Here is a 22,294-nt window from a genome sequence, read left to right as displayed (position 1 = left end):
GCTGCATGCTCACGTCTCCCGACGTCCTGTTTTGTGGCTGCCAGTCAATGTTATGTTAATTAAAATTCTAGAATTTTGTTTTGAACTGGCGTACAGAAGTTTAATTCATGAGTTCAGTGACGATGCGCGTCCCCGCTGCACACCAGCTCCTGCCCGGCCGCAGTGGCCAGGCTGTGCTGTCAGGACCCAGCCATGTGAGCTGTGGCACTTCCCGCCACTCATCATGCAGTAATTAAACATGTGGCTGCCTGGGGTTTGGGAGGTGTCTTAGAATGACCCACTTACTAAGCAGATTTTAACTAGTAGAGCCTCCTTCTTAATGCCTGGCTCTCATGGCCTGTCATGCCCCTATGGGTGCCTTACAAACCAAGATCTGGGTGACTTGACCTCAAGTTCAAAGCATCTGAGAGTCCAAGATACCTCCCCCATAGGACCACAGGCATCCAGCAAAAGAATGTTTTCAAAAGACAGCAGATAAGTGAGAAACACCAAGTAGACCAGTGTTAGGACAGCGTGTCAGTTTAGAAAAGAGAGAATGTAGGTACGTGCACGATTCTCACCTGTTTGACATGCAGCATTGGCTCCTGTGGGGCGGGGGCCGGTCCCGGGAGATTCTTCACTGAAAGCCTTTTGAATGTCAAGTTGTAAGGTTCCATCCGTACACGAAGCACAGAGAGCTGGCCCATGTAGGACCGAAACGGCCCCAGAACCAGTGAGCTCTGGGCTGGCTCCAGGTGGCACCCTGAGTGTCACATCAGACAGTAGACCATGATTTTCTTCCTTTATTTTATCATGAATCTTCCTGGCTTCTGCAGTTTCTACAGTCCATGTTCACAGACACATGTGGTTTGTGTGCAGGAGAAGAAAGAATGCTTTTTATAACACAGCAGGGAAGTAAGGAAATGACAAAGGGGTAGAGTCGAGGGCCATTGCCTCTCTGGTTCGATCGCCCTTGCGGAAACCGACCTGAAAGGGGGCTGAGCTCAGGATGGAGATAGTTTGACACTCTGGCGAAGCTGGCTGAGCTGTTTCGTCTCCGGGTTCTAGCTGCACACCTTCACCGGGTGGGGGGCGGCACATCCCTCCGAGCGGTTCCTGATGGAAATCGTGTGTGTGCATCTCCTGCCCCGCAGCGGCTATCAGAAATCCAGGCACACGTGAGCCTCTGGCTCTAACCCTTTCCCTCAGTGATGGGGACTGTGATCTGTCGGCCCTCCCTGCCCCCCCGGGTTGTTGGGGACATCACATGGGGTTCAGGCCCCGCGCCTCCCAGGTGGAGGGACCGCGGTGCGGAAGGGCCTCAGCTGGAAGGCAGCGCTCTATGTCATTGCCCCCTCCCACCTTTGACGTCAGCGCACAGGTCGGTGGCCGTCGAGTCCCTTGGACTCAGAAAGGGTGCAACAGTTTCCCTGGGCATGGCACTGAGCTGTATCTTAATCACCAAGATGGTGCCATTTCAGTTGCAGAGTGAACAGTGACCGGGTGGGTTTGACCTGAAGCCTGGGGCCATGTTTTCCGCTGGAAGAGAGAACCGTTTGGTTGGCTCGGGGTGGCAGCAGCTTCGTACTGCGGACGGAGCCCAAGTCTTTTCCCAGCCAGGAATCAGGCAGCTCTGTGCCCCTGGGCCTGTGTCTCCCTTGGAGCACTTTGGGGGACAGGGGGGTGGGCTTGGAAGGCACTTCTGGCTGGGAAGCTTGTGATGTGCTGGTGACCACACTCTATTGCACACTGAACAAGCCTTGTAAGCTCTGGGTTACACTTCATTTCTACACTAAATGGGTTTCTTTGAATGTACAGGTCAGTACAGAGAGACCTCCTTAGATATCAAGAAAAAGAAAATTTTACATTTCTACTGTTTTTAACCTGGAAAATAAGTAATCATGGTAACAGTGATGAATTACCTCTGGAGTCACATGACACTGAATGATGAAAACAGGGTTGTATTGCCAGAGCCTTATGGCTCCAGAGAGTCACATGAAGTCTTAGCTCCTGACTGGAGGAGAGGGGCCGAGGGCCGTGCTCGGTCTGGGGCCAGGGTGGAGCAGGCCTGTGAGAGGCGGCGGGCTCTGCTCTGCTCGGAGTGCCTGCCCGGTGTCCTCCCTGCCAGTTCAGCACCAGCAGGCCAATTCCAACTGGAAAAGCTCGCCCTACCGGCTCGGACCAGCCCCACATCCTGTTTCTCCTCTGCGGGGCCCCACGTAAGTGAGGGGCTCCCCCGAGTCCTTCAGTCTTCTTCTGAACTGATGTGCGCTGGCGGCACCCCAGTGGGACCCTTGGTCCCGGGGTTTCCGTCTGCCTGGAGCTGAAGACAACCCTCCACTGGCACCTGCCCAGTGCCGCCCTCCAGGTTTCCGTGTTTCTGACCATGGCTTTCAGTCAGCCTTCAGTTTGGCTATTTAAAGAAATGATTCTTTAAGGTGAAAAACATTTTTAAATAGCTCTGTAAGCTATAATTAACAAAATAGAAACCACACCTTTAAAGCATAAATTCAGTATTTTTTAGTGCTCAGTTATGTAGTCATTACCACTAATTGTAGAGCATTTTCTTCACCCCAGAAGGAAACCCCCGGCACCCGTTAGCAGCCTCAGTTCCTTCTGGCTCCATCCCCTGGGAGCCGGCAGGCCGCTTTCTCTGTGACTTTGCCTCTTCTGCCCATTGCACACGAACCGACTCGTGCAGGGCCTGGTCCTTCGGCTCCCACTCGCCACAGCCGGTGTCCGTGCTTCAGCCTCCCGTGGCCGCGAACGCGCGCGTGAGGACGCGCCACGCTTTGTCCCTCCGCACGGCGGGGCGTCTGCCGTCTCCGCTCCGGCTGCCGTCAGCGCTGCTGCCGTGAACATTCGTGCGCAAGCGTCTGTGTGGACGTCTGTGTCTGTTACTCGTGGGTAATCCTGGGGTCAGCGCAGGGAACATAGTCACTGATATAATAACGGAGAGGTGCCGGCTCGGCACTAGACTCCTGCGGGCGGGGGGTAGTTACCTAAACGTCTAACCTCTACACTGCCCACCTGAAACTCACAATATTGAATGTCAACTGTAACTGAAAAATAAAAACATTTTTTAGAAAACAGTTGAGATGGTAAGTTTTATGTTGTGTGTATTTTGGCACAATAAAAAAATGGGGAAAAAATGTTTTCCTGTATCACACTTCACATCGCAGCTCGCTTTCAAACCCTGGAGCTCGTTCAGCATCTGAGCCATGTTCACCGTGTAACTTGGCTGACAAAGCCTCATTACCAAACAGAGCGGGCCCGCTTTCTGTCAGGAAAAAGTCTGGATTCATTTTCATTTCAAATCACTATATGGTACATCTGGAACTAATATAACCAATATCAGATTGTATACCAACTACACTTCAATAAAAATAAATTAAAAATAAACATATTAGGACATATTTTGAGAAAATCATTAAAAGAACTGAGAAACAGATTGAGATGCACTTAGATCAAGTGCCAAACACGGTTATGAGTAAAACATTGTGGAACCGACTGACTTAGCATGTGCTGTTTCTCACGGCTTAAACGCAGGATGCAGCCCAAGCCTAGTGGCCATGAAAGGGGTGAGAGCCCCGTGTCCCTCAGGGTAAAATGAATATGTCGTGTCCACTTTGGGGGAGCATTGAACTGAATTATATATGAAAGTCAGAAATACTCTGACTAGTTTTATTATACATGATTCAACTCTTTTTATATATTCAGTAGAAAAAGGCCTATACCAATTAAAACCCAATTGCTGTGGCAGTTAGCATGTATTAGAAGTATGAGATGGGAAAGATGATGGTTGGTTGTTATTGAAATAAGCATATGTGATGGATAACTGAATACGAAAAAAATCACATTAAACTTATGTCGTAGGCTCAATCTCTTGTGTCTTGAAGCTCTCAGACCTTGTGTAGGCCAGCCAATCGCGTGTGCTTGGAATAAAATCAAGAAGAAAACTACTGCTTACCTTTAAGTTGTGGGGGCTGTGCTCTGCTGCCCAGGGCCCCCCTCAAGGGGAGATGGCGCTGACAGCAGCAGGGTGCAGAGGCCTCCCCCCACCCCGGGCCCTGGGACGCCACTGAGCCCAAGCGTTAGACGTGGTCAGCCCTCGAAGGTGGCTCTTCCCAAACCCGTGTTGGAAGATGTACAGCCGTGTGCCGCCCGCAGTCCAGGGTCGGCGAGGGGTCCCTCCGTTTCCTTTACTCTTCGAAAGGGAAACAGGACAGGGCGCTGGTTCTCAGAGATCTAAGGACGTTGAGGTCTGGGGACTAATTTGCCTAAACCCAGCGGTTTTGTGCATGCCGTCTCCAGGTCCCTGGCCAGCAGCACCGGCTTCCCTGGAACGTGGTGCCTGGGGTGACAGTGGCCTCTGCCCAGCCTGAGAACCCAGCGACCCGTGTGGTTTGAGCTACCTTGCCCTTGACGAGTGGACATACCGTCTAGATGACAGGGACCTGCGCAAACGTTGGGCATTTTATGTTCGTGTGTTTTGGAACTGGTACAATTACTTTTCAGTTGTCTCGAGGGGCTCAGTTCTGTTCTGCCTGGTGGACAAGGTCCCTGCTGCCCAGCAAGGGATGACAACCCTGAGCCAGACAAACCGGTGGCGTCCTCAGGTCCCTGCACAGTGCAGGGCAGGGACCCGGGGTCCTCTCCTGGCCGGTGGCCTAGAGCTCTTTGGCCAGTTCAGAACCGGGCCCTTTTCCTCCCTATTTTTTTACCAGGTTCCTTCCTTCTTTCATTTTTGCTTCCGCTTTTGAAGTGCAGCTATTTGATCCTTTTAACATGCAAACCATATCACCTCACTTCCTTGTTTAAAATGGTCCCAGGACCCCCTCACCCTTAGGGCAAAGCCCAGGGTCCTCCTGCCTCTGAGGGTCTGGCCTGCTGGGACACTGCTCCCTGGGCCCTCAGCAGGTGAGGGGCCAGGCCTAGGCCGCAGCCTGCTCCACTCTGTCCTCGTGATTAGTTTGATGCTGCTTTCCGAGAACCAGAGCTCTGGCACCTGTCTCGTCAGGACGTGCCGAGGGAGCTGTTCTCTCTGCCTGCCGTTCCCCAGCATGCTGGCACACGTGCCATGACAGCGGGACACTGGCCCGCGGGGTCCCAGGCCTGCGGGGGCTCCGGAGACTCCACTTAGGGGACCAGCCGCCTGGTTTCCGGTGCGTGCCCCGCCACTCACTCTGCCCGTGTCTTGCATTGCAGTTTGGGGCTGAGTTCCGGAGGTTCTCCTTGGACCGGCAGAGGCCTGGGAAGTTCGAGGACTTCTACAAGCTGGTCGTGCACACTCACCACATCGCCAACACCGAGGTGACGATCGGCTACGCAGACGTGCACGGCGACCTGCTGCCCATCAACAACGACGACAACTTCTGCAAGGCGGTGTCCAGCGCGAACCCGCTGCTCAGGGTCTTCATCCAGAAACGAGGTACAGGGGGGCGTGGCTCGTGGTCTTCATCCAGAAATGAGGACCGGGGGCGTGGCTCGGGGTCTTCATGCAAAAATGAGGTGCGGGGTGGGGGGCGCGGCTCAGGGTCTTCTTCATGCAGAAACGAGGTACGGGGGGCGTGCCTCGGGGTCTTCGTCCAGAAACGAGGGACACGGTCGTGGCTCTCGCTCGGCTTTCGTCTCAGGGGGACGCCGTGCTCGGCTCTGTCTGTCATCACGGGACCCTTGTTTTCCCGCCTGTGGTGAGAGATGAAAGAAATCGACATTTGTTTTGTCATTATTTATCAGCAAAGCTTAAAAATGTCTAAACTGCGTTTTCCACTTTAAATACTGTTGATTTCTGATATTTAAATACTAAAAAAAATTAATATTGATACATTCAGTATTTTAACTGGAAGCAAGTTAATTCGGTGACCCAAGAAGGAGACTTAAGGGTGCCCGCGCACGCTTCCCCCTGTTCTTTACCAAAAAACGGCATTAGCTTTCAAGCATCACCTCGGTTAACTGTAGCGCCTAGTTGTGCTGTAAGTGAAACATCATATGCGAAAATAAATTTCTGACAGAGGCTGGGGGCCGAGCTGCCCGCCTGCTCCTCTCAGAGTGGCATTTGGGATGTGTTTTCTCATCTCTAAATTTGAGAGAACCCGAACATTTCTACATAGTACACAGTGGACCCTTGAACAAAACGGGAGTTAGGGTGCAAGCCCCCCACAGTGGAAATGCATAATGATTCCCCAAAAGTGTTCCCAGCCCTCGGCATCCACCGGCGTGTGTGTGTCTGTGTATCTCTGTGTGTGTGTGTGTGTGTGTGTGTGCATGTGTCTGCGTACGGGGTCCAGGACACCCTGTGGACACCAGAATCCGGGGTGTCGGGTCCCCACGTGGGGGGGGGGCGCGGGGGGCGCCCGCGCGAACTCCCCACGCGCATCGGAAGCAGCGCAGGTGCTCGCTGCGCAGGTCACGCCGGTGACGTTCGAGGGTCGGCTGTACCCAAGGCAGGGGCCACCTGAGGGGAAGCCTGACCTTCGGAAAATGGCCCTGTGATTGGCCTGTCGCTGCTGCCCCGCGGGCTCCCGGGGCGGGTGCGTCCGCAGCAGGTGCACGTCCGCTCGTGAGGCGCGTGGGCGCGGGGTGCACGCGAGGTGCACGCAGGGTGCACATGGGATAAACACGGGGTGCGCGCAGGTGCACGGCCTTGTCATCCGCCGTGGGGACCAGCCTCTGCGCCACTGCGTGCAGACCTGGCGTCAGGCTCCTTGGAAGGCGCCCTTGGCTTAGCGGCCGGTCCTGGTGCCGCTTGGCGCCTGCGCTGTTGACTCGCTGATGCCGAGGTGACACAGGCTGCCGCGCGTCGTCCAGCTGGTGGCTGAGGGGCCGCGTCCTGTCTATACTTGTCTCTGTCCGTCTGTCACTCCTCCTCCCGTGCGGTCAGAGACGCAGCCGGCGTCCCACGGCTGGCTTCGGCCCGAGCAGGTGGCCTGCAGCCCCTGCCTCTGTCCTGTGACAGCAGGGGGCTGGGGACACCTCCCTCTAGCCCCTTCTCAGTGGCTCTGACCAGCGAGCCCTCCTGGTCTCATCTGCGAAATGGGAGCCCAGCACCCGCTCGGGCTGGTTTCAGGCTTAAATCGGAAGATGCTGCCCCTGGCTGCTCACTGGGGATGCTGGGGCCTCCCCGCACCCATGCTGAGGACAGACGCTGGCCATGTGAGGGGTGGTGTTCATCCCAGGGGACGCTCCAGTCCCGCATGCTTTTCCTACAGCAAGGACGCTGAGACGTCAGTCACGGTCATGCCATTTTCACAATTTTGCTATTACCACAGCCACCCTGACATTTACTCAGCAACTTCCTGTGCACCGATGTGGTTTTTAAGAACAAACTATATTATCACAAATGAGAAGTCAGCATTCTTCTAATAGATGTTGAAATAAACCCACATGTAAGTTACATTTAAGAAAATTACATTTAGGAAAATTAATTTGTTTGCCACTCCTTTTTCTCTTCCCCCAAACCACACACAGACATCACAGTACAGCTACAGACCAGCACCCCTTGTGAATGTAGGTGTGCAAGCCTCCACGGAAACACTAGCGTGTGGAGAGCATGATTCTGCCCAAAACCGTGGACGAGAATGTTCAGGGCAGGGTCACCCACGACGGCAGAAGGCGGAAGCACCAGATGTCCGTCGGCGGAGGACGGAGAAACGCAACGTGGTTTGTCCCCACAGTGGGTGGGCATCACTCAGCCCTGAAAAGGGGCGAAGCGGAAGAAACGCAGCCACAGTGGGGGCCTCGGAGCGGGCGATGTGAAGAGGCCCGTCCCGGGGGCCATGCGGCACAGGGCTCCGTTTACCGCCTGTCATTACACGCAGATCCCGCACCGAGGCACGTGCTGAAATGTATTTGCAACCCCAAAATCGACCCTTCACAGCCACTGGCGGATGTGCCCAGCCCTTGGCAGCTCGCGCTGCCTACGGACGCTCCCCGCTCGTACACGAGCGCCCCTTCCACAGTGTGTTTAGTGCCACTTCCCCTGCTTTTGCTTTAATGTAGGAAAACACATGTAAGACAAACTTGGCCACTACAAGCGTTCGAGGTGTGCGGTTCAGTGGGACTGAACACATTCACGGCTGCGCGGCTGTCCCCGCCATCCATACCCACAGTGCTCTTCGTCCTGTAGATATGAATCGCTCTACCTTAAAACAAACTCCCCGGGCCACCGGGCGACCCCCTTTCTACTTCCTGTCTCTGTGACCTCGCCACTCCAAGTGCCTCATAGAGGGGGTGCTGCACAGTACTGATCTTCTGGTGCCGGTCTTACTTCGCTCACACTGTAATGTCCCCCGTCTCCGACCATGTTGTCGGGGGGGTCAGGGTCTACTTTTTAAGGCTGATTGACAATTGCACTGTGGGGATGGACCGCGTTTCGCTTATCCATTCACCTGCTGATGGACACTTGGGTTTCGTCCACATTTTAGCTATTGAGAATAATACTGCTGCGAACGTGAGTGTGAAAACGTCTCTTTGAGCCCCTGTGTTCGGTTTTTTGGGGCATGGACCCAGAAGTGAGATTGCTGCAGGACTCGGAAGTTCTATTTTCAGCTTTTCGAGGAAGCCCACAGCATTTTCCACAGCGACCGCCCCGCCCTGCCGCCCCACCGACAGCACCCGCGAGTGCCGGTTTCCACTTCCACCCCAGCCAGCACTCGCTTCCTGGGTCCCGCTGGTAGCCGCCCTCCTGGGTGTGGCTGGCGCCTCATTTGCCGTTTTCACCCACGTTTCCGAGTGATCGGTGATGCTGAGCGTCCTTTCGTGCGCTTGCCGGCCATCCGCGTGTGCCCCGGGGAAACGCCTCTTCAAGTCTGGGCCCGTTTTTGTGCGCTGCTGTTCTTTTCCGTCGTTGGGCTTTAGGAGTTCTCTGTTCTGGAGATTAATTCCTTGTCAAATGTATGATTTGCAAGAATTTTCTCCCATTCTTTGGGTTGCCTTTCTACTCTCTGGATTGTGTCTTTTGATCTAAAAGTGTTTAAATTTTTGTCCAGTCCAATTTGTCTGTTTTTTCTTTTGTCGCCTCTGCCTTTGGTGTCATATCAAGAAATCATTGTGGAGTCCAGTGTTGTGAGGCATCTTCCTATGCGTTCTTCTAAGAATTTTGTGGTTTTAGGTCTTACATGTAGGTCCCTGATCCGTTTTTAGTCATTTTAGTGTGTGGAGTGAGGTTGCATGTGGATATCCAGTTTTCCGGTACCGTTCGGGGAAAAGGCTGCCCCTTACCCACTGAGCGCTCCGAGCGCCCTTGTCGCGTGTTTGCCCGTGCAGGTGAGGGTTAGTTCCGGGATTCTCTGTTCTGTCCCACCGACGTGGACGTCTGCCTTCACGCCAGTGCTGCACTGTTTTGATTACTGTAGCTTTGTAGTGAATGCTGAAATTAGGAAGTGTTAATCTTCCAATTTTTTCTTCATTTTCAGGATCATTTTGGCTGTTTGCGGCCTCTTGATATTCCATATGAATTTTAGGAAGGTTTCAATAATTCTACAAAAAAGACATTGGGGCTTTAAAAGGGATTGCATTGAATCTGTAGAGTGCTTAGGGTAATGCTGACGTTTTAACAATATTAAGTCTTCCAATCCATGATAATGATGTGTGTTTCCATTTATTTATGCCTTTAATTTCCTTCAGTAGTGTTTCATAGTTTTCATTGTACAAGTCTTTCACCTCCTTGGTTAAGTTAATTCCTACGTATTTTATTCTTTTTACTGCTACTGTAAATGGAATTGTTTTTTGTCATTTTATATTGCTCAAAAACACAATTGTTTTCTGTGTGTTGACTTTGTGTCTTCCTACTTTGCTGAAGTCATTTATCAGATCTAACAGCTTTTTTTATGGAATCTTTTGGATTTTTTATGTCCAAGATCATATCATCTGCAAATAGAGATAATTTTACTTCATTTTTCCTATTTGAATGATTTATTTTTATTTTTATTTTTACGTTAAGATGTTCTTGTCTTGTTCCTGATTGCAAAGGAAACACTTTCAGTCCTTCGCCACTGAGTGTGAGGTGTGCCGTGGGTTGTTCATACGTGGCTTCCAGTACATCGTAGCAGTCTCCTGTTCCTATCTGTGGAGTATTTTTACGATGAAAGGGTCAGATGCTTTTTCTACACCAATTGAGACAATCACATGCTTTTACCCTTCATTTTGTTGAGGTGGCATACATACTACATTGATTTTTTTGTATGTTGCATGTTGCATTTCAGGAAAAACCCCACTTGGTTTTGGTATGTGATTCTTTTAATATGCTACTGAAATCTGTTTTCTAGAATGTTGTTCAGTATTTTTGCATCAACATTCATAAAGATATCAGTCTTTAGTTTTCTTCCCTTGTGATGTCTTTGTCTGTCTTTGGTATCAAGGCAATGCTGGCCTAATAGAATGAGTTGGGAAGTGTTCTCTCCTCTTCAGTTTTGGGGGAAAGTTTGAGAAAGATTGATATTAGTTCTTATTTAAATGTTTGGTAGAATTGACTTTCTCCACATCTTCCTTTGGTTCTTTGACCATCTTTAAGACCATTGTTTTTAAACTCTTTGTTATTGTATCTGCCACTAAGTCTTTTTCGGGGACAGATTTTGTTATTTCTTTGAATGGACCGTACTCTCCTGTTCCCTTGTATGCTTTGTGATTTTTTGATGAACACAGAACATTTGAATTTAATGTGGTAATTCTGGAAAGTGGTCTCCCCCTTCCTCAGTGTTTGCTTTGCTTTTTTAAAAATCGTTGTACACTCTCTGTTAAGTGTTGATGTGAAGCATAAAATTAATATCTTCTCAGATCTTTTCTGAGCCTTTCCTTGGGCACGCACAATTTCCCCCTATGTGCAGTTGTTTTTTGAGTGTCCTAGTCTTTAATGTCTGACTTTCCAGAAAGGAAAATTAAAAAACTAAGGGGAGGACGAATGGGCATGTGCTCTTTAAATCCCCTTAAAGTCGCTCGAGCCCGAGGGGAGGGGCTTGCTGCACTGTGGGGAGCTACAGAAATAGCGGGTGATACAGGATTATGAATTCATCACGAAAAGGCAGCCGGAGGCTCACAGAGACCTAACCCTTTCTTCCCCGGGAGCCGCGGCTCAGTCCTCCGTTACTCAGTGTTCATGATGCCTTTGTAGATCACAATTGTCGGGAACGATGAGAATCAGCTGTGTGTGAACGTGCAGAGTGGCGAATGCATAGAGACAGAAAGTGGGTTCGGGGGTGCCGGGGAGAGGACGGGGGCTTGCGTTTCTTTACTGGATGATGGAACTTGATAGTGGTGTTGGTCGCACAGCTCTGTAAATACACTGACAACCACTGAATTATTCTCTTTAAACGGGTGAACTCTGTGGTGTGTAGACTGTATCCTAATAATGCTGTGAGCAAAGAAAAAGCACAAGGTCCAAACCAAACTTCCGGAGCTGCGTGTGGGCTCTGGGTGAGCTCACCTGGGCTTGTCTCCAGCCTTTATTTCCAGAATTTAGCCATCCTTAATATGTATGAATGCTTTGACTTTTTAATTCATTTATCTGTTCTAAGGTGTTTGAAAATCATCTCTTCTGCTGGTAATAAGAAACTGTGTGTGCTTTGCGTGGCGACCCCAGCCGTGAGCAGCACCTGGCGTCCCCAGGTGGCCTGAGGGGGCGGTGACCATGGCGTCACCCATTAGGAGCGTAAATGGCTCTGCAGTAGGATGAGCAGGGCCTGCGACTGTTATGGTTAGAAATCACAGGTATTTTCATATCCTGTGTTCATTGTGACTGTCATTTACAGCAAACTTATTTTGCAGCGATGATACAGATTATTATTTGACATGTCAGTAAGAAAGCACACACAGCCCTCCGTATCTGTGAGTTCCACATCCACAGATTCAACCAACCACAGACTGGAAACATTTTTTTTAATGTTATATTGTTGCTGACCTGTGCTATGCAGTTAGGCCCACAATGTTTGTGTATGTGCTAAACAAGTCCAGACTTTTTTTTTTTTCCCATCATTTCCTCAACAATGCAACAACTGTTTACAGAGCATTTATTGTATTAGGGATTATAAGTCACTTAGACATGACTTAAAGTGAATGGGAGGATGTGTCTAGGTGACATGCAAACACTATGCCCTTTCACACAAGGGGCCTGAGAATCCGTAGATTTCGGCATCCTAGGGTATTGGAACCAGCCCTGCGTGGATGCCGAGGGGCAAATGTGCAACGTCGTGTTACGCATTTGCTTTAGTATTTTGATAATTGTCTTCAAAGTGATTTAGTCCCTCTGATCCCATGTGTTTCACTCTGCGACTTTAAGAACGGTGCCCGGAGAAGCGGTCCCCAAGTGCCCTCACATTGCCGAGGCTTCCTGGGGCACTCGGCGTTAAGAGCCCAGGCCCGGACAGCTGCATCTGGGAGCTCAGACCACAGGCCAGGGATGACTGACGTTTCTTCCTCCAGGAGCCCAGGCAGGGGCCTTTTCCTGAGGGACAGGGGATGGTGTTTCTGCCTGTGGAGGGAGGGCCACACCCTAGGCCTTAACGGATGTGGGCTGTCTCCAGCAGTCCCTGTCCTGGGCTGGGCTACTGTTAGTCGCCATGGGGGTTTTCCCTTGGTTAAATGACAGGCGTCGCTATGCCTTTCGCTTTAATGCTTTTTTAATGCCCTTTTTAGTAAGAGAACGAAGGAGCCATAATGGCAGAACCTGGAGTCATATTTGCATATTTGGATCGCAGACTCAGCCATTGTTCTCTCTGCCCCCTGCATGCTCCTGTCCTCCCCAAGGATGCAGGAATGTTTTGGGAAGCTGGCACAAGCCACAGAGAAGGGCGAGGAGGACCAGCAAAGATGCTAGGAGTGTCTATTCTTAGCAGAATAAACAGGAAGTGAAAACACTTACCCATCAAATAATTACTTTAGATATTCTGTACTCTCGTTATTTAAGAGATGGGCCTTTTGAAGGCCCAGACTTCAGCCCAGAACCCTACTTGAATTTCAGTTGTTCTTCTGTATCTGGGGTTCGGGGCTGGCCAGGGTGTCAGAGGAGGCCAACGAAGGCTTACTCACACCAGAAGACCTTCAGAACAAGTAGAGTGCTCTGAACTTTTCACTTTTAAACAAGACATAAACATTGCACACCTGCATTTACCTGTAAACTGTTCTTGGCATTCTGGTGCCACGTGGGTCCCCAGAATGAAGAAGACACATTTGCAGACTCTTTGATTTATCAGAAGTTGCATGATTGGGAGCTGGGGGCGGGGGAGTGTTTTTGCTTGTGATTTCACTTAAGTGAGTTGCCAGAAAAAGTAATTAAGGGGCATTCTTTCAAGTGAGACGTGTGAGATTACCGAGCATTTGGTACGCAGTCAGCAGAACCTTCCGGTGTCAGGCATGTAACCCAGGTCATGACTGCTTTTCTTGGACTCTGTGAAAGGAGCCAGAGGTGTGTTTGGTTTATGCTGGGATTCGCAGCGCTCCGGGGAGCACTCTGTCCGACTTTAAGCTGACATGACTGAATTTCTGCTTCCCCCACTTCTCCTCCTTCAGATGCTGCTGTTCCGAGGGTTCAGGGTTCAGGGTGCCGGGTTCAGGGTTCCGAGGCTGTGTGGCTTTGCTGAATTAGCCTCACCTGTGTCCCTTAGCTCATGATCTGGGCCTGGGGTGCTAGAGCTTTTTCATGAGACACATTTGCATCTTTAATTGTCACTGATTCCTGGAAATGTGTGTGTTTGGAAATTTCTTTTTTTTTTTTTTAATTGAAAAAAGCAAAAACCCTCCCAGGGCTCCACCGTGGGAACATGCAGAAAACAAGATGCCTGCAGCCCCCCCCCCCCCCGGAGTGGGCGTGATGGGAGGGAATGCGCTGATGCTGCTCGCTGGAAGGAAAACAGACACACCCCCGCCGTCCAGAAGAATCCGGGCCTCGTCCGGGCGGCCTGCAGCGGGCGGTCCCAGCAGCACCCGCGGCCCACCTGTGTCCTCGGCCGCTCGTGCTCTCTGGCACCGCGGGTCACGTGGCGGAATTGGTTCCGCTCTTATTTACCGTTTAGTCATGTGTACTTGATACATTTAAGCTCATAGTATATTTACCATTTGGATTCTTGCATTTTAAAAACCTAATATCATAACCATATGCTACATTGTTACATTTTTTCTAAATTTGTGCTTTTAAAAAGCCTCTTCTTTTTATAAGGTATTTGTAAAGTAAACTCAAACAACAAGGAAACAAATGGCCCTACCGCCCAGGGGTGGCCACTGTTAGCCTGTTGGGGAGCCCCTTCCAGACCCGTCAGCACAGTTACCAATTTCTTATTTATATTTAAACTGTTCCAATTTTTCATTGTTGTATGCTGTGTTGTATGTTTGGTGTAAGTTAGTGGACATGTCCTGGATGGAGTCAAGGGGCCCTCTCTGTAACAGGACACTAGAATGACATTAGAATTGCATCTTTTTAAAACTTTGGAGACTGTCCTTGTATCGCATGGAAACGGGTGAGCTTTGAATCTGACCCATTAAACGCCGTGGTGAAGGCCAGTGTGGGTCTGGCCCCAGGCGGGTAGGGGCTGCCCTCTTGCTGGGACAGCCCCCACCCTCCCCCGCGAGTCTGGGACCCCAGCCGGCCACGGCACCAGCCACCAGCCGGCTCCTGGCTCCTGGTGCTTAGGTCCTGCACTCAGCGAGCCCATCAGGTGGATAGTCCTGCGTGTGCACAGCAGGCCACAGTCTGCAGGGGCGGAGTGAGAATCTGCCCAGTGTTTGACACCGAGTGCCATCTGGGCTGTGATAAACAAGGGCTGCGCTGCCTTTGAGCTTCCTGGCCCTTGTTGGGGATGAGTGGCCCCAGGTTTCAGCACAGAGGTTTTGGAGAAGGGGTGTAGCCTCTGGTCCTTGCTTCATTCTCCTTGGACCTGATGGTGGTCCTAGGTCAGCCAGCCTTAACTTTGTGCCGTAAACTACAGGGACCTTCATGAAAAAGGTGTTGCCTTGGGTTGAGACTTCAGCACGTTTACAAGGTGGCTAACGCGTCTTTTGTGTGGGCGAGGGGCTGATGGGCGTTAGTCCAGCCCTGTGTTGTTCTAGGCGCTTTGCACTTGAGGCCTCTTTGCTGGACTGAAGCGCGGGACGGCCCCGGCGGAGGCTGCTAACAGCGCACCTCGGTGCCGCTTCCATGTCTGCGGAGCGGTTTACACTCCTTCACTAGTCATTGGGAGCCGAGCTAATGCCTCCCACTTGTGGGGTGGGGGGGACAGCCTCCTCAGGAGAGGGTGGATCCTTCTGGAGGGGAGCCTGTGGCCGGCGTTGCCCCGAGAGGCCGCCCCGCCGGGCCGCGCGCCAGGTGTGCCCGCGGCCGGTCCCGTTCGGAGGGCTCCTGGGCGCGGACACAGCTGCGGAGACCCAGGTGCTCGGCCGGCGGGGCCGGAGGCACGCGAAGGCAGCTACCGAGGCGAGCAGCCCGTTCGAAAATGCAGTTCGCGCCAGGCGAAGTGCGCGCCGCGCCGGCAGCCCCTTGCCGCGGGTCTCGGTCTTTCTCGGGCGCCACCCCTGCCGCCTGTGGCCCTGGGCACGGCTGCGGGGGCCCTGGGCTGCGCGGTGCCCCCTCGCCCTCCTGCCCGCACCTCGTCCAGGCGCAGCTTGGGGTCGGTCACAGCCCAGCGCCGCCGCGGCGTCGCGCGCGCAGCTCCCGCGTCCGCTTCTGCCGGCGCCAGCTCCGTTCCAGCTCGCGCTGGCCTTGGACATGTCACTTCCTCTCACGGCTGTTAAACACCTGACCCCAAGAGCCCTGAGAAGTCACTTCCATGCGGCCCCGGGAGCAAGGCCTGTGACACCTTGGGGTCTGGGGCCCCCCTGACCTGGGACCGGACCGGGGGCCAGTCCAGGTGGCCCCTCGCAGCAGGGTCACTGACCTCCCTGCGGGATACCCCCGGGCCGCTGGTATCAAAACCAGGTGCTCGTGCCATTCTGTTCTTATCAAGGACTTCGAAGTATCTCGTGGTCGTCGCAACAAACCAAGCTGTATAATTATTCTCATTTTGCGCACGATGAAACTGAGAAGCGCCCAGCCTCCCAGTACAGCTCGTCTGCCTAGATGCAGCAGGGGACCCCCAGCGTCATTTTGCGCTGAGTGCGAGGGTGACGCAGGCTCAGAACCGGGAAGGGGCGGGCCCTGGGGCGCCCTGAGCCCCGGGGCACCCCTCGTCTCCCACAGACGGTGGCATCTCGCACGCGTGCGCTGTGCGCCAGCGCGAAGCCGATCGCGGTGCGGGGGGCTTTTCCTGCACCAGCCTGCAGTCCAGGGGTTCAAAACTTTCCACTGCGACCTTTTCTCTTTTCCAGAAGCGTAAGCAAGATGTGGGTTTCCTGCTGCACAGTGTTTGTCTTCCTGTTTTTTCCCGGTGTCTCTGTACTTTCCATCCTCTCCTGTGGGAACGTGACTCAACCCGGGGCTCCCCGTGCACCCCAGATTCTCACAAACTCTGAACCCAGAACATGCAGGAGAGATGACAGATTTGGGGCTGTTTACCCCTGAGCTGTTTTGTGGGGGCTCAGCTGCAGGGCGTGTCCGCGACCCCACCGAGCCACAGGCCACCCCCCCCCCCAAGCCACAGACACCAGTGCCCGGCGTCGCTCAGGAAAGGGCGGTGTTAATGCAATGTGTATGATTAACCAATAACGAGGGCTGATTTTTTATCGCGGTTAAGCATGGGTAACATAAAAATTTTCCGTTTCAGCCGTTTTAGTTGTGCAGTTCGCACATTCACTCTGTTCACATGCGCGAGCCCCATCCGTCTCCTGAGTGTTTTCATTTTCCCAGCGGAAACTGTGCATTAAAACGTGAACCATTTTGGTGAGTTGAAGCCAGACTCAAACAGGGTCTCCGTACCTGTGAGTACATTCCTACGAATGCCCACGAGCACATTCGCGATCTGTGTCTGCGCTGTGGTCAGGCATCCCCCGTGAGAAGGTGAGGAGTTAGACCTGTCCAAAGAGCACGTCCCGTAGGAGAGAGCCGTAGCCGGCGGCCGATGTCGTGCCCCTGCAGAGACGCAGGCCCCTCGTGCCGCTGTGTGCGCATGCGCGCAGGCCTGCACTGGAGCCTGGCGCGGCGCGGGGCGGCAGACCACACGCGGAGCCTCGAGGTGGATTTCCCCAGGAGGAGCCCCGCCCAGCTCCTCTGGACATGTTGGAGTGTCCACAGGGACTCAGGGGTGGGTCACCCTGACCTTGTTTCCGCCTGCATGGGACCCCCCTGAGCCGTGTAGGTCCTGGTTGGGAAGCTCATCGTCAATTCAAAGGGCACCTCTGGGCCGTTTGTGTTGGGCGGCAGACCCTAACAGCTCCGCGACTTCCTCGGCTGGTGCAGCTGCAGCTGCAGGTCTGATTCCCTCCAAACATCTTTCCTATCGCCTCCCAGACCCAGGTGACAGGAACCTGGTGACTGCTGAGCTCCCATGGTTCCCTCCCTGCAGTGGCTAAGCCTGGGAGGCTGTCTGCTGACGCAGCTAAGAGCAGGAAAATGGGGAGTCGAGGGCCTCCCCTCCCACGTGGTGTGTTGGTGGGGTCTTCCTCATCCTCCCTCGACCAGCTGGTGCACGTGGGCTGCGTGCACGCCCTCCACTGTGTCCTGCGGTGTTAGGTCTGCTGTCCCCCGCCTGGCTGCCCAGGCCTCTGGGCTGCAGTTGGGCTGGACAGTTGGTCAAGGCCTCTCCGTGGTCTCCTACACAAATCTGTCCCAAATGTCCCCTGCTCATCCCCTGTGCGACCTCAGTGGCAAGGTCAGGTTCAGAGACCACCGAGGAGCGTGTGCCGATGCCACCTGCCTTTCCGGACCATGTGTCTGCAGGATCTTCTGTGGAGCAGTATCTCTCAGGGTTTCTATTCGGGGTAATGAAAATTTCTGCTATTAGGCAGTTGTGCTGAGCTATGCACACCTATGGGTGAACCGGGGAGGTGAGTCCACACCCCCCGGCAGCGCGGTCCAGCTGTCCGGACGTCCTCCTGACCCCATGCCTCATGGCGCTCTGAGCCCGTCCAGTCGCTGGACACGAGTGGAGTCCATGGCGCTTTGTCCCTTCTCTGGACGGACAGGTCCCGCCTGACGGAGATGAGGGAAGAGCCTCTGGCTGGAGCAACTCCCGGGAAGCCAGGTCTCCGGCTAAGGCCGAGGTCAGGAGAAGCACGGGCCCGCCCTGGGGTGCGGACCAGCCAGCTCCAGGGACTTTCTCACGGACGTTCGTGCTCAGGAGCCGCTGGCACTGGCCCGGGGACTGGCGGGAGCTGGGCCTCTCGGCGGCCTCAGGGAGGAGACGTGGGCCTGGTGGCGTTTGGCACTGCGGTGGTCTTCTGCAGCTGTTTTCACAGGCTCAGCAGTCGGCCGCCAGGGGAGGCCAAGCCGAGGGCGGGGCCCGGTCAGGTTCAGGAGGGACGCGACCTGCTGACTCTTTATGGGGCTCTGTACGGGGCTTCTGCAACCCCCCCCCCCCACTTTGAAAGGGGAAGGGTGGTCGGGCTGGTGCATGGCCAGGCTGGGGCTGCTGGATGCCAGCGTGGGGCTGCCGGGGCGTCCGCCCTAAGTGTGGGGTTCTCTGCCAGCAGCTATTTTCGGCTGCTTTGATTACAGCTGTCCTCTCCGGTGGCCGCCATAGCATCCTGTAAATACAGGCTGAGTCACAGCCCTGGGCCATGGGGTGGACACATGGCAGCCCTGCTCCTCTGGGGGATGGTGGTGGCCCCAGGAGGCTTTAGGCAGCACCTGTGGGGGAACAGAGCCCGGGAGGCCACCCTGCCCTCCGCCTCTGCTCAGCCACCGCAGCCACTCGTGTCGGCCCACTGTGAGCCGGGGACGCGTGGCTGCCGAGGTCGCACGCTGCCCGCCCTCCTGGGACCCCACGTCTGCCCCTGGCTATCGCAGGACGGAACGACTGGGCGGGGGTCCTAAGAGGCCACGTGGAGTCCGACCTGCATCTTCGTGGGACATCGGGGTCCACATTGCCTCCCTTTTCCCATCTTCCACATCCTAAGCAGATTCAGGTGCAGGAGAGCAGGGCCTGGGGAGAGCTCTCCCTCCGGTGCTTGCGGACCGCAGCCGGGCTGACCTTGGGAAGGTCACGTCCAGACCACGGGCCAGCAGAGCAGGCCGTGTGGCTTGTCGAGTGCCAGGACAGAAAGGTGACAGGAGGAGCTGCCGGCATCTGCCCGCGGTTCTGGGTGTCAGGAGGGAGTGACGGCACTCTGCGCCCCGGAGGGCAGGCGGGCACCGAGTGATGACACGGCCCAGGGGAGCTCACCCCACTTCTCAGACTGCCGAGCCGGGGTCAGTGATGGGGGGAGAACGGTGTCCATCATGGTGCGCGGCTGGTGGCCCCCGCTGCGGCTGATGGGGGGGTGTGTCCCGCCGTGTCTCAGGACCTTCGGCTTTCACCTGGGAATAGTTTCACCTCAGGGTGGTGGGACTCTGCCTTCAAGTGCAGCCACACAGGAAACACAGCGAAAGTTAAGTTACATTTATTAAAATCAGTTGTGAAATCACTTTTTCCTGGCGCATTAAAAGCTACATCCCCTTTGAGGGTATGACTGGCCGCTCCGCGAGGATGCAGAAGGCCCCTGTGGCTCTGCTACCTGTGGCTTCGCGGGCGGTGGCGTTTCCCGCAGGGCCCGGGGCTCGGGCGCGCGGAGCAGGTGTGCGCGCTCGCGCGGGACGCGGGCGTGACTGCGGCCGCGGCGCCCGGAGACCAGCGTCGCCCGGTGGGTCTCGGCTCTGCCCCTGACGCTGTGCTGGCCCCGCCGCCAGCTCAGAGCATCGCGCTGGCGCTCGGCGGTGGCCGCAGTGGCCGGGCGCGCGCAGGCCCGCAGGGCTCGCGGGGTGCACGGGGCACGCGCGGCGCTGGCAGCGGCGTCTCGGACGCAGTCCTTGCTTGCGGGAGGTGCTCTGAGCTGCGGCTGCTCGTCGGGCACCGTTAGGTGCTGTTAGTGACCTGCCGCTGGAGCTGCACCCGAGCTGCCATCGCTGGCAGGTTCGCCCGCCACTCGCCTCCCTTTTTGTGGACTGAAATGAGGGCAGGCCTTTGGGACCCCCCTTCAGCTGCGGCTCCTTCCTTCGGCCAAGCCTGTGCCCTCGCCATTGCCACCTCAGAGCCCTGCGCAGAAGCCAGATGGAACAGTCTGGAACGACCCGGCGCTCCAAGTTTGTAACAAAAATGAAAGCAATCCAAAATAGGGGAAAAGCCTCCAACGAAGATGGAAGCATCACAGGTCGGTTCAGCTGTGACTGGCGGCTCCTCTGGGGTCTGCGGTTGGCCAGGTGTCCAGGGCGGTGGCCGGTGGTGCCGTGCCTGTGCTCGGTCGGCTGAGGTCTCCTTGCGCCACAGGCCCCGTGGGGCGACAGGTGTCCGTGATCAGCTTGGCTCCCCTCACCCCACCCGGTGGACTCGCTGCTGCATCTCTTAGGAGCCGGACCCTCGAGAAGGTGCCCACAGCGAGGGCTGCGTCAGCCTCCATCCGCACTTGGTCAGCTGGTCAGCTGGTCCCTGGCCTCACGTGCACGTGTGCGCAGGTGCTCCACGCGACCTTGCGGCAGCCGCCCCACCTGGGACGGAGGGCGGGGAGTGGCCACAAGGGCCTCACGCCACGTTTTCGGTGCCGTCCTCGCAATGGGACGTGTCCCGCTGAGCCCAGCGGGGCGGGGGTGGGGGGGATAGGAGAGGGGGACACCAGCGTGGTCCCCACCTTCCCGTGCCTGGCTGTCCTCCCGTCAAGGACTTAGGGAAACCGAAGTAGAGGAGAAAATGTAACTTTAGTGGACATGGGAAGCAGGACTGGGGGTGACCTTGGCCTGAATGACGACTGTCCGCTTCGCGGAGAGTCCGAGGTGGTGAGTGCGCCAAGCCGGCTTGGCCCCGCGAAGGGCACTTCAGGAACCAGGGCTGGAATCTTAGGGGTGGGGCGTTTTGGGCAGCAAAGTTTGTGGTGCACGGAGGCGGACATCCCGCTGCAGGTCTGGGCCTTGGGGTCCACTCCTGCGCCCCCGCTGTCCCCCTGGCAGGAATGGGCAGGGTTCTAAGTCCCGAGCCCTCTGGCGCCCTTCAAGCCACTCTGGCCTCCCATGGGAGCCGCCTCCCCGGTGACAGACGCCGGATTCTTCCATCTTCCAGCTTAAACAGCTGGTTTCCAATTTACAAAGCGCTGCTAGCGGGCCCTGCCTCAGGCAACACAAACCATCTGTGCCCGCCGCGGGCTCGGCAGGGCCTCCGCGGAGCACCGACACCTGTCTGGTCACGGTGCCCCCTTCCTCCGCGGTCCCCGCCCCCATCCCGAGGGGACGGCCCGCCCCTGGGTGCCAGGAGGGACTTTCCAGAGGCGCAGCTGGGGCACGGTGGCCGCTCTGGGTGGCGCCCCAGCGCGAAGGGAGCACGGGACCTGCTCTCCCCAGCCCACCGGGGCTGGGCGTGCACCGCCCACCGCCCTCCGGGGCCTCCGCCTGCAGACGGCAGGGACCAGACTCCCTGTCTACGCAACGGCGTGAGCCAGCATAGGCCTCTGATCTGCACACACATACGCGCACACTCGCACGCATGTTCACGCACTCACACATCCATGCACGCTCACACCCACACGTGCACATGTGCATGCAACATGTGAACACTCAGACACATGTTTACACACTTGCACACATACATCCCCACTCACACACCGCCTATTGGGTCTGTCTCTGGGGCACCCTGACCAGCACAAGCGTGGCTTCGAGGAGCTGAGATGCCTCCCCTGCACACTGCAGCAAGACCAGCCACTCGGGCCCGGGTGCCCTCCAGCTCCCCCTAGAACCCCCCACTCCCCACCAGCTCCTCCCAGCGCCTCCCCAGCTCCTCCCCAGCACCCCCAGCTCCCCACCAGCTCCTCCCAGCACCCCCCCAGCTCCCCAAGCTCCCCTCCCCCCTCCGTGGTGGCCCCACCCAGTCTCGTGGCTTGGGGAGGCTCCACTCAGGACCCACCTCCCCCAGGCCTTTCTGAACTTGTCCCATCCGCCCGCCGTGCACAGCGGCACCTTGGGGCCCCTGCTCGTCTGCGCTCCCCAGGAGTCACTATGCTGACAGGTGTGTTCACACGTTTCCCAGCAGATGAGAGGCCCCCAGCTAGAGCTGTCCCCTTTGTCTGCAGTGACTGGCCAGTGTTTTTGACTGAAAAGTCACACGCGCCCAGCATGGTGACGCTTTGGGTCAGCTTTACACTTGGTGAGACCCCTGTCAGGCTCGGTTAGATGAAGCAACTTTGCTGGACACACCCGAGGGGTCAGCGTGTGCCAGACGTGAGGGTCCCAGTCTGTTGGGCCTTCTGTGTTTGCAGTCACCTGGTCCCTAAAGAAAGG

At 55.4% G+C, this 22,294-nt stretch overlaps 1 protein-coding gene across 1 annotated transcript in view; it reads left to right on the top strand.

Moving 5' to 3' along the window:
• The window catches only part of PARD6G (par-6 family cell polarity regulator gamma), a 39,705-nt gene that overhangs the window by 12,198 nt on the left and 5,213 nt on the right, over positions 1-22,294 (top strand). Inside the window, exon 2 of the mRNA XM_016126531.2 lies at positions 5,188-5,410. Within this exon, the coding sequence (XP_015982017.2) occupies positions 5,188-5,410 (223 nt within the window). The remainder of the gene's footprint in view (positions 1-5,187; positions 5,411-22,294) is intronic.

The sequence above is a fragment of the Rousettus aegyptiacus genome, unplaced genomic scaffold (genome assembly GCF_014176215.1).
Source record: "Rousettus aegyptiacus isolate mRouAeg1 unplaced genomic scaffold, mRouAeg1.p scaffold_m13_p_12, whole genome shotgun sequence".
In the NCBI taxonomy this organism is placed as follows: Eukaryota; Metazoa; Chordata; class Mammalia; order Chiroptera; family Pteropodidae; genus Rousettus; species Rousettus aegyptiacus.
Note: the sequence above shows the minus strand (reverse complement) of the source record. Positions and strands in the feature narration are given on the sequence as shown.